We start from the raw sequence: 12525 nt of genomic DNA, 5'->3' as shown, positions 1-12525 counted from the left end.
ATTTTAAGGACCTCCTTAAAAGCTCCAACCCCATTGTCTACAGTAAGTCTTTTAGCTGGTGTCAACAGAAAATGCACACTGCAATTGATTCAGTTGATTATAGTGGCTCTTTGGCATGTTACCACTTGGGGTTGGTGAAGTCCAACAGCATCCTTTACCCCATTTGACATCTACAGCACAGCTTTACACGACAAAACTACAACACATTGCATTTAAACAACACTCTTCTGTGTGTTTAGCTGAGTTTCTCTCAGTTCTGTCACCTCCCCTCTTTTTTTTTTTTCCTCCAAGAATACAGATTCGGATCAATTGTACATGGCCAGGAACAGCTTTTGCCTTTTCCTGGACCAGTTATTTTGTTTCACGCACACAATCTTTTCATTTCCTTCCCTTGCAAACAAGCAATAAACAAACTGCTCCCAACCTTCGCCCTACCAACAACGACACGACTTTTCAGTTTCACAATAATTCAACAAATTGATGCCCATTCTTCCACTAGTCCCTGCCTTAGCCACCTCTCCAAGTATTTCTGATGCATTTTTGATGCCCCACCACTGTCAAGACCCTCGAGAGCTACACCTCTCGAGTATGTTCCTGTGTCCCTTCATAAACACGTATGAAGTTCAAGCCCATGATGAGAAAATAACTGTGAAGATTAATTTCATTCCATAACGACAAACCATGCCCTGCTCAAATGATTTTGCAGATTTAAATATCTTCAGCCCCATAACAGCGCATGAGAAGGAATGAAACAGTTCAGACCCATTAATTGCTAACACATTGTTTAGAGCAGGAAGCAAACACTCATTTTAAAAGGCAGTACTTGTTTTTCAAAGCATCTTCCCAGCATGGCACAGTCAGCTTTACTTTCTAGATGCTGGTAACTACATCACAGAAGGAATATGAAAGCCCTCTATCAAGGCCTACATTTCCCGGTTGTCAGCCTCATATTTAATTTATGAAACCTGACCTTCCTCATTCAAAACATCTTACCTGGCATCTCCTTTTGAAAGGTTGGTGTTTACAGGGTGAAGAATAACCTTGTTTGCATCCACATCCACCACGCATTTTGTATGCAGATCAAGCTCTAGAAAGAAATGAGAAAGTGTCAAGTGCCGCTCTTAAAGCTCCCGGATTATATCCACCATTACTTCCTCCAGACACCAAATTTATTCATGCAGCCTGACAGCCACCCATCAGCTAGAGAATAGCAACAGGACTACTGCCAAATTCCTCTCGTGGAGATATTCTGCTGGGATGGATTCTGTCCAGCTTTAAAGCACGTGCTCTTTTCACGCCAACGAGGAGCACTTTAGGGTTTGCTGACGGAGGATCAGCAGATACCAGGCGGTATGAAATGTCTGCTGGGGAGAGAAACGTTAGGCATGGGACCACTTGGACAGATCTCCTGATTTCCCTCCGAGCTGTCTCAAGGCTTGGAGGAAAAGCTGCCCCAACCATCTGCAGCACATTTTCCCAGCCACTCGTGTGATACAGCAGCACCCCATGTCAGCTGTCCGTCCTGGGCACCTGCTCGGGGAAATTCAAGTCCCATCAAAATTAATTTTGGTCTGAGTGTGTAAAAAAGGAGCTTAGCCCACCCCACGGGCTCCAAGGCAGCTGGAAAGGCCAACCCTTCCAAACGATGCTGAGCAATGGGATATGACCTATGAGTAATAGGAATATTTGGAGTAAATCCCCATTCTCAGCGGAAGAGGCGGAGGAAATAAAATAAAAGCTTCAGATAACGCCGACAACCATGCAGGGTATCCACCCAACAACAAATGAATTAGATATAAAAAAGCAAACTGCCACTTGCAGCCAAAGTCCCTGCCTACAGACACCAGGCTCTGGGCACGAGCGGTGCAGTCCTGTCTTACAACGATGACGAGCCTGGAAAGTGAACCCAAATGTTGGTGCCTACAAAAAGGAGACACAAATGGGACACCCCGAGTGCTCTCGCGTGCTACGATGGCAAGAGGCTACGCACAACCGCCTCCATAAAGGATTCAGCACCTCACCTGAATCACCGAAATATGCTCGCGTCTAATCACGTTAATTATAATCCTCATCTTCCTTCATCTCTGCTCCTTCCTTCTTCGTCACCTCTGCCTGCTCTTTTACCTCGCAGCACCTTATAAACTCACACTGCAGATCTCTCAGGCAAAGAGAGGTTTCATTTATTGCAGGGCACCTCATAGACGTCTTTCTACTGTTAAATAATATGAGTAAGTTTCTTTCCTTTACTTTTTGTAAGAGATGTGATACATCTTTCACTATTTGAAAGACAGCAAAGAAAGCCAAAGCAGGAGATTACCAGTCAGAGCAGGCAGCCACATGAAAATGAAACTGGAATTCTTTCTGAACAAAACTTCTCCTCTGTTATTAAACTCCGCTTTTGTGGAAGGAAGAGACAGACAAGTTTCAGAAGCTGCTGTTTATTTTAATTTCTCTCCACACCCTGAAAGCCAATTTACCTAACATGAATACGCAACGCATGCTTGCTTAGCTCCAATTATACTCTTCGTACGTCCCAGATCTGACATGCCACTTTATCTTGGTCTGGCTGGTTAGTGATTAACGTTCTGCGTTGCAAGTGACCTGCTTTTCCTCAACCACGGACCAAGGTCTTTATATGCTACTTCCCTTATGCAAAGCAGAAGGCTCGCTCTGGGTGCAAGCACTGTGGTCACTGTTTTTTTAATCTACCTCCTGAGAGAGAAGGCTGATGGCAGGTCTCACATCCACGACTGCCCACAGAACTCAAGGTCTTGTAGATCTCTGTGTGAACACCTCTAGGAGAGCACACAGACGGGATACAGGAGGTCCTCAGAGTGACACCCTCACAGGAAAAGAGAGACCATTCAAATCCAATGCATCATATAAAGCACACCTTGCCTGCTGCCATCTGAAAGATAATGTTAAAATCCCTTATCTGGGGATCGTACAGGCAGGGCACAGATGTGGTGAGTCAAGCTAACAGCCAGGCAGGGAACAGTCCTCCTGGCTACATGTGCTTCTGGCTTATCTGCCACCACTGCCGTGCTTGCTGGACTCCTCTGCAAGTCATTAAGTTGCTTCCTTGGCAGAAAACCACCCAACGGTAAAAAAGGGATGTGTTTGGGCACTACAGGAGGTTGCATCAGCCCAGTGAGAGGTCTGAAGAGCGCCAAAGGCAGTGCAAACAGGAGTGGACGGGGGGATTGAGGAGGCAGAAGAGCAAGCCCTTCTCCTGGCTGAGCCTGAACTGCCACACCAGCTCGCGGTGTCCCAGGCAACAAACCCTAAGAAAAGGTTTTATTCAGCCTCCGAGCTGGGTTAGCTTTCAGATCCCCATAAGGACACATATTCCAGTTACCTAGGCAAAAGTTTCACAGGGCAGCTCTTCTTTTTGCTGAAAAAGTAGTTTAAAACTTGTTTCTGTAGCTCATCATAAGCTTCCTACAAATTCTGTCTCCATCGCCACGCGTATTCTTTGGTTTCTGATGTCTTTAACGATCCCGGTAGGCTCAGAGATGAATCTTCCATTAGCCACCACTGCAAATCCTATCATCATTTCCACCTCATTAAGTCTTCAATGTCATTAAAGCAGGTTAGTCTGATAGACAAATTATCTTCCCCCTCCTTTTCATACGATCCCACGTACTCCGCCCTTACTTTTACCAGTTTCAGCATCTCCCCAGCCAGCAGTGCTCTCGCTGCCCCTGCACAACAAGCACAATCAGGTTGCCTCAAAGCAAGAGGGTAAGCAAAACCCCTGATTAGTTCATCTCCCAGCAAGGAGTCGTTTGTCAGGGCTGGGGATTATTGTTTCTTTCCATGTAGATGTAGATAAGTTTTTTGGTGTTTTCCTCTTCCAGACAGCACGGCATCGAGAAGCGAAACGATGACAGAAGTGGCTCATGCAGTCAAGCTCTGGAGGTTTATCCCAAATATTGTGGCTCTGTGTTTTCATCATTAAACCACCAAGACTTCGAAATCTCACCTATTATTATTCCCAACCTGCTTCTACCTTCACTCATTAATCACCGAGCAAACACAATCAACTGCTCATTTGCTTCATCAAATCAAGAAACTCATCAGCTAATTGCCTTTCAAAAAATCAGAACTCAAACTCTCGGCATCTCAAGAAACGTGTATTGAGGGGAACGAAAGCTTCCTCCATCACTTCAGTGTAAGGGAATTGTGACGTCCATAATAAATGGGTAACATCTCGGTCATTTTTCCACGTTTAGAGCTGTAGAAGTTGCTCAGAGAAGCTGAGCATAAAACTTGTTGTCAAGCCACGTGCATCGCAGCTTCTCACAGAGTTCCCTTTTTATTTTACTTTCTACCCTAAAAAAGCCATCCCCTTAAAGGCTACCAGGCAAAACGATCCTCAGAGACTGCCTTCACAGGGAGGTTTGAGACGATCTTAAAAGGAAAGATGATACAGTAAGGAAATTTGTCTGCAATTTATTAAATTAGTGGTTGGGAACACACCATAACGGCTTTTAGTCCAACAACTGGAGTAGCCGAAAGGTCTGTTGTGACTTATTCAGCCTCCCATATCTTCCTCCATTTGATCCTAAATCCTACTGAAACAAAGATGTGAACCTGGTGCTGTAAGCCAGGTTGAATAAAACCTGCACCAGATTCTTCCTGGTCCTACTACTGGGTGCAGGGCAGCTGCAGAAAGGTCCCCTCAGAGGGACCTCAGACTGGGCTCGGCAGTGTCACTGGGAACCAGCATGGGCTTCAGAGAAATTAACTGGGGTAAAAAAAAATACACTATGAAAGGCTTGAAGTGCACGTACCAAGCTCGTAAGTCAAAACTGGCCCCAAATACAAAAGCTCAGAATAATCTCCTGTAAAGACCGAGACGACAGAAATTGTGTTTTGTAAATTGCCAGCAGATTTGCACAAGCTTAACATTCCCTTGAAGGTTAGAACCGGAATGTCGTGCCTTCGAGTGGCACTGAATAAGGAATTAGTCAGTTTCCTCTGCCTTCCTCAGTCCAAAAAAGCAAACAGCAAACTGAAAAATGTTTAAATACTCATTTAAAAATATTTTCAAGTTTATTTTTCGCACGCTAAGTGAAAGTCAACTAAAAAAAAAAAACCCACGAGGCTGTTGTTTGCTTTTGTTGCTGCTTTTTCAGAACGCTGGAAGCTAGTTCAAACACAACAGGTCCTCACGTCTCCCCGCCAGTGTTTGTTGCCTTAAGAGTGATTTTTCTCTTTGCCCTTCGCTATGCAGAAGCCAACACAAATAAAGGGGAAACCAACTGGCTATACAACAGAGAGCAAAAATAACTTATAGCTAAATGACAGTGCTAGGAGCTTAAATGGAAAAAAAAATAGTTAGCCTAATAGCACTCTTAGGACATTAATTATAGGCCACACTAATTTCCACATTCAGGACAAAAATGCTACACTGATTTTCCTCGTCTCTTAAGCAAGTCTAAGGAGGCATCTTTCAAGCTCCTCTGCCATACATTCACTGCACAAATATCGTTCATGAAATTTTCAGTTTGCAGCAATTAGAGGGCATCAAATATGCATGAGTGCATCTGGCGGGGCACACGATAGCATCTCCACGATGAGGTGTACGTCAGCTCACGCAGGAGCACGGCCGCAAGCAAGCCCTTCGCTGGTTAACACTACTTCATCCAAAGGATAAAAATTGTTTGGTTGTTCATTTGGCCTTCTGCTGTTTCATTTTCTGCAAGGGAGCTTGCCAAACAGCTTCAGGGACGGCACTCCGTGTACCTGAACATTAACCTGGCTCGTGGTCAGTGCTGCGTGCGCTGCTCAGCTCCCAGGACCAAGTGACTTCATCGGGCTGGTGGCTTTCCGATGCCTTCTTGGTGGCTTTCTTGCTTCAGCTTCAAAGTTCCTGGCTGAGGAATGCAAGGTGAAACACCGACTCTGCGTGCTTTGCCCATTTGTCACCCTTCCTCCAGGTTAACCCGGCTCACACCACAAACACTGTTTCAGAGGTTACCAACAACCAACAGGAAGCACTACGAAGCCTGGCTGCTCGTTTATCACAAGGTTTATGGGGAAGGGCAGCCTGGTGTTTTGTACACCGCCATCAGAACACTACAGGTGCCGTTTCATTTGCCCTAACACCATAATTAACCTTATAAGACTGCTTGCACAAACCCCGATTTATAGATAAAACGTTTCTGTTGTAATCTTTGCTGGAAAAAACAAACAAACACAAAAGAACCGCCCCTGTCTCCTCCTCCCCGCAAGACATTTCAATGGACTGGGAATGCAACCTCCTCCAGAGAGTAGGAGGACAGCAAAGCAGCACCTAACACCCCACTCAGCTTGCAGACAGGGCAGCAAATTCCTTCCTTGCAAGCACTGCTGGCAGCAGCTTTATCATCAATGAACAACAGCTGAACCCAGAAACTAGTCCAGATCAACACACTTTAACGTGACAAACACCAGTGACTATTTAAAGGCAACCCAGAGATGTCCACTGGAAGCCATCGACCCCGTGCCACAGTGCCACAAACCTGCAGGAAGAGAGGATGCCCGTGCTATGCTCGGTTGATTCACAGACACAGAAACACAAGGATTTGAACCTACTTAAGGGATGCTTGTATAACATCACCTGAAACCAAAATATTCAGTAAGACAGATCTTAAATAAAAAGCCTCACGCTGTCTTTTGCTTTGCTTCATGGTATGGCTTGAGCTCTATGCAGCAGTTACCTGAAATGTAATGAATATCTAAGTGAAGTGAAGCACTGACAACGTTCATAAAGGGAAACCCACTGCTACTCTAAAATACGACACCAGAAGTTACTCAGTGTTAGGAAAAGCCCATCTGAACAAGTGGTGCAGTAGGAAATATTTTAGCGAATGACATACTGCAATAAAACCAAGGAGAAAAAAAAAAAAAAGACTTTAAGAGTCTTATTAATTAAAACAAGCTGAACTATTTCCTTTATAACTGCATGTTAATTGAGATCTCTGCTTGCAAAGTACAAAAAAAGATGTCATGATTGCTACCTACAAGAGCTTACAACTTCAGAAATGTGACGCTGCAGGTGAAAAGGCCCAGGAGTTGTTTTATGAATCGTGGCTTCCATGCACAGCCTGTAGGACAGGGGTCTAACTTGAAGCAAGATGCACAAAAAATAATAGCTTAAATAAAAAAATAATTCAAGTGCAATTATGAATGCTTCCCCTCACTGCTAAAAATTAGTGCTGTAAGCTTACTTAAAGGATTGTCACTTCGCATGAGACTGGAGCAGGACCCTCAATAGGATCACCTTGAAATGCAAGTCCTTTCACCAGCTATTTGATGGAGAAATCCCTCCAACGTGCACGCGGAACCTGTTACACTTTTATGAGCTGTATAAATTAGTAATGTTAAACATACCGCTTTTATTAACCCAATAAACCCTCGCCTTAAGAAATTCATAATTCAAGCACTACAGACAACCACCACCACCACAAGTAAACACTGAGAATATATTCCAGGGCTTTAACTCCTACGGTTGGAGCCATCTGACAGGTTTGCAGTTTTAAGCCCTTTGGTTCAGAGGGAAGGGAAAGAACATTACTCGTGACCCTGAAGAAAACAAATACTTGCTTCAGGTCCAAAGCCCCAGAACTTCATCCAAACGTTATTAAGAACAAAGTGCAGATTAAAGAGTTTCCAAGAAAGCCGCCTCTTGCCTCACGGCTTATTAAAAAAGCAAAGCCACAGAAGTCTCACAGCTAGCTGACTCGTAAGAAAATCAGTTACACAAATTCTTAAACTCAACATTGGGGTGGTGAGAAAATAATAGGTTTCTTATCGCTGCCTGTTTCTACAACTTCTAAGAACATCAGAAACACTGTACAGAAGTTATCAGTTGTTTAAAACTGCCTCTAACATCGGGATCACAGCAAATAACCTGATTAAAAAAATAAATAAATTATGCCAGGACAGTTTGTTTGGGGGAGGAAAAAGAAGTTGATTTTTCTTAGTCTAGGCTTGCACGGCTTTAGCTATCACTCACAAAATAACAGGATGCTTCACAGGTGCAGAGCTGTTCTTATAGAGAAGAGGGAATGCCCCGAGTGCCGAGCTACGTGAGGGATGTGGCATCTGAGTCCCCTTTCTCTCTTGTGAACAGCAAGGGTGATACTTGGATATCCATCGCTCCTGGATGAGCCACCTCATAACAAGGCTCCAGCAAGTCTCTCCAGTCCATTACTTTTTAAATTTATAGAGAATAAGGTGGTTCTGATAACAATATATCCCTCATTCTCCCAAATATGTACACCTCCAACTCTACAACCATCCAGCTCTTTCTTCCCCTTTATTCTCACCACTTGGTCCTCCACCTCCTCCACGTATATTCTCTGCAGATCTCAGTCTCTAGCTGGAAATAGCCTGAAGACCACTACACGTGCACAAAGTCGGGGCTGAACATATGCAAAACATATGCCGGGAGGGAAAGGTGCGTTAGTCACCCTTGGAGATTCACAACTTGACAGAAGCTGTGCGGCCTCATCAAGCTCAATTTGCTCTGAGCAGGGCATGGGATGAGAGACCTCCAGAGGTCCCTTCCACCCTGAATCAATTTATAATCCCCTAATCCAGGGAGTGAAAAGCACGACACAGAAGATGTCTGGGGCACAGCCAAGGAAATGAGCCATGACAGGAAAGGGACATGAGCAAGAGGAAAGACCGTGACTATCCCCAAAACGGGGCACCACCTTCCAGGTCATAGAATCACAGAATTATTAAGGGTGGAAAAGCCCTCCAAGATCATCTGGTCCTACCACCCCCCTACCACCAATGTCACCACCGAACCCTGTCCCCAAGCACCACGTCCAACCTCTCCTTGAACACCCCCAGGGACGGGGACACCACCACCCTAACCTGTCCCATGCCAGCTCCCAACATCTCACCCTCACCGTCCCTTTCCCTTCACCCACCGATTCCCCACAAGGAGTACGTGTCCTCCCTCCGTTATGAGCATTGTTGCTTTAAAAAAAGATTAAAAAACCACAGATTGTGGTCAAACTATCCTCAGCTGACCTAATCCACCAGACCACAGGGATATCAACACCATCTCCTTTACTTTGCACGAGGGTCTCGACAACTCTTGCAAACTTAGTTTGACATTCCCCTGCTTTTACTGTAAAAGCTAGGGAAATACTTCATTCAGCAACTTTTTTATATTATTATTATTGTTCACTGGAAGGAGTTAAAAGAGTTATTCTGTTCCCGATCAGATAGGAGATAAAGGGCTTTATATTTCCTTCCCCTTTTCGCTCCAGCTATTAACCTGCCTTCCCTCGATCCCCTTTCCCCAGAAGGAGGCCTTGGCACACTTCTGTGAGAATGTGGGAAAACAAAACCTTACACGTTCCTTGGACTGCTGCCTCCTTCCTCACCTCCCCGCTCCCCGGCTGCGGTTCCCTTTTCGTACTTACTTCCTCGTAATCTCGAGCAAGTTTTTCTAATTAGGACGAGTCATAAACATTTAAGCAGATGCCCGGACGGCGGCGTGATTAACGAAACCCTCAGGCGAGTTTCGTTGAGAGGGGGAAAAAGAAAATAATTCATAATAATAAAAGGAAAACAAAGCAGCAAAAGCTTTTCTCCTCCATTCACACTTCCTCTTCCACGTTTGTTTTTCCCTTGGGGTGCCTCTGTCAGGCGCTCAACTCCGTCCCGGCGAGGGGAAGAAGTAAAAAAAAGCACAGGGAAAATATAGAAATGAAGGAATTTTGCCCCAAAACCTCAGAGAGGAGGGTTTGGAGGAAGGCTGTGAAACAGGTGCGGGAGGCGTGCCCCACAAAAAGCCCTCAAAAGGGGCGGAATGAGGGAAAAATAAGTTGGGTTTTGAGGAGAAGGGGTGGCAGAGATGTGTGTGTAGGGGGGGGAAGGTTCCCTCAGCCGCACGGCCCTACTGAGGTGACAGCCGCAGCTGGACCCCACAGAGGGCCACCACACGGGACAGACGGACACAGGGACGTGAGGACACACGGACACCACACGGGACACACGGACACCCCCCCCCCCCCCCAACCCCCCCGCCCGGCGCTGAGGGGAGGGGAGGAGGAAGGAAGGGCTCTCACCTCGTCGGTTCATGGGGCGGACTCGCACCGCCACCTTCACTTTGGAGTCCCCCATCGCGCCCCCCCCCCGCCCCCTCGGTCCCCCTTTCGGCCCCTCCTCGGTTTTCGTCTGCGGAGGGACGAGAAGCGGCGGCGGCGGCGGCGGCGGAGCGGGGAGGAGCGCGGAGCCGGGCGAGCCCGGCTAGGCGGTGGGAGGGAGGCACCGCGCCTGACCAACGTCCGGCCGGACTACAACTCCCAGAGTGCAACGCGGCGGGCCGGCCGGGAGAAGAGGGGGTGGAGTGGCGCGGTGCGCGATGGGAGTTGTAGTCCGGCCCCGCTGTGGTGGAATGGGGGCGGGGTTGTGTTCTGGGAGATGTAGTCCTCGGGGAAAGAGGTGTGGGGTGGAGGCCGAATTGTGGTTTTGGGTGCTGGTAGGGTGGCTCCAGGCGATGCCACTCGTTTAACACTGACCTGTGTCACACCTCAGTCCCCAGAAGCACCCTGAGACCTTTTGAGGGGAACACAATCGTTTTTTATGATGCACACAAGCAGCTGTCCACACAGCTTTTGGGGTTAAAGTTGTCTCTTTTGGTCACCTCCCTCTCATGTTCACCTGCTGGGTGAACATGGCTTCACCTGCTGCACCCTCACGGGTAGCAAAACTGCAGCTTTGGTCACTGAACCAAGACATTTCCACAGAAATAAATAAATAAATTGAAGTTTTGTACCTTTTCGAGTGTTGGGATGAGCGTGTGTGAAGATGGTATAGGTATAGTATAGGTGTATAGGTGACAATGTTTGACGTGATAGCTTATATTGAGCGTCTGATAACTTGGTGTTCATTACAAGAATTCACAGCAATAAGGGTGCAACAACCAAGCCTGAAAATCCCAATTTATCTACTGTTTCGGAGCGTACCCACTGTGAGGAGATGGGATTGAGACAAAAACCTCAGCTCACTGCAAGATTTACTGAAGCAACACGGCCTTGTTTTGCTGCTCCGGGGGATTTCTGGCTATTAGAAATCATATTAAAGATCCCATCACATTAAAGGTCATTAATGACAACCCAGTGTAGGGACCGTGGATTTAACGATGATCAGGTCTGGCTTCTCAGAGCAACACACTGTGGCCACGTCATTAACTGGCTCACTTAGCGAAGGCAGCTCACTAAAATAATAAATAAATAACCAGGGGTAGTTTGAACAATATTAGAATTTCTTCCCATCAGATAGCCCAACTGCTCGACTGCAGCCACTGCTCACAAAGAGCAAGAATGAAACTAATGCAGAGATGCAAAATCTCATTTAAATGGTCACGGTTGGAAAACCTTGTCACTGCTATTTTAGTTCAAAACAAGGGCTCTCTCTGTGGTATTTTGAAAGGCCAGATTTCAGCGAGGACAGAAAGAAATATTCAGAATTGTACTGCCATCAACATCAAGGACAGGGACAAGGCTTCGTGACAGTGACAGAATAAATAACACAGTTCCGAGGGGTTTTGATATAAGACTTCAGAAGGGCACTTTTTTGCCCAGAAGAATTGCACTCAGTGTATATCATCTCATGCCTGACTGACCAGAAGAATATCTTGTCAAGGTGGAGAGAATACCAATATTAACTTGGCATTTAACTGACACGGGGATTAATGCCCACATTTTTAACAGGAGTGCCAGAGCATCCTGAGTGTATGCAAGGGTTAGCAAGTTGTCTTGTGGGTAGATGATAATAATAATAATAATAACAATAACAACAACAACAGGGGGAGGAGGTCAAACCAAGCAGGGTGGCCAAAGCTTTGAAATGCAAACAGATTTTGCAGGTGGTAGCAGAATGAAGCTCCTCGGTGTGCTGCGTTCAGCCGTGCTGTGTGTGGTGTCTTGTCAGGAGCTGGGGCGTCCCGCTTGCAGCCTGCACAGTTGGTTCTTGCACTTGTGAACTTGAGGCTCCAATTACAGGATGAAACCGGGCTTTGAACTTCTTGTGGTATTTTCCAGCTGGGGCCTCAGCAAACCGCACCAACGTCTTCTGAAACCGAGTGCTTTGTGATGGAGATAAATATAATCTCGTCTTTGCAGCAAGTGGAGGTTTTTTTTTCTTGCATAAGGTTGAGTCACCTGGATTCTGATCTAAACAAATGGGATGAAACTGGCCAGATGTACATAGTGCTGTGGATAGCAGGTGTGACCCAAATCCGGTCTCTGCTTTCGTCCTGCATCTTCTCCTCTGGTGTTAGCTGCCACTGGTCTCTCTGCTGTACGTAAAATGAAACAATAAGTCATTTGGGGAGAGGATTATATCCATCTTTCCATTTGTCAGAGAAAGGTGACAGCACGTTTTGAGTATGCATGGGCAATAAGAAAAGCAAGCATGCCACTTTTGCAAGCTTCCCTCCCATTTTCGTTTTAAAATCTGAAAAAAAAAAAAATCTCCCTTTCAGCCTTCCTTCAGTTCAGACTGCCAAAG

General features: G+C 46.0%; 1 protein-coding gene across 4 annotated transcripts in view; it reads right to left on the bottom strand.

Moving 5' to 3' along the window:
* KIF13B (kinesin family member 13B) overlaps positions 1 to 10290 on the bottom strand; it is a 121176-nt gene extending 110886 nt beyond the window's left edge. For 3 of the 4 annotated variants that reach the window (XM_068678911.1, XM_068678913.1, XM_068678914.1), the window contains exons 1-2: positions 10080 to 10289; positions 994 to 1087 (exon numbers count right to left, since the gene is read on the bottom strand). In XM_068678911.1, the coding sequence (XP_068535012.1) occupies positions 994 to 1087; positions 10080 to 10134 (149 nt within the window). In that variant the 5' untranslated portion in view covers positions 10135 to 10289. Of the gene's footprint in view, positions 1 to 993; positions 1088 to 10079 lie in introns of all 4 variants that reach the window. The other variant, XM_068678912.1, reaches the window with a different exon arrangement.
* Between the last annotated feature and the right edge of the window lie 2235 nt (positions 10291 to 12525).

Source organism: Anas acuta, chromosome 3 (assembly GCF_963932015.1).
Source record: "Anas acuta chromosome 3, bAnaAcu1.1, whole genome shotgun sequence".
Lineage (NCBI taxonomy): Eukaryota > Metazoa > Chordata > Aves > Anseriformes > Anatidae > Anas > Anas acuta.
The sequence above is the reverse complement of the archived record's forward strand: the minus strand, read 5'-3'. Positions and strand labels throughout refer to the sequence as shown.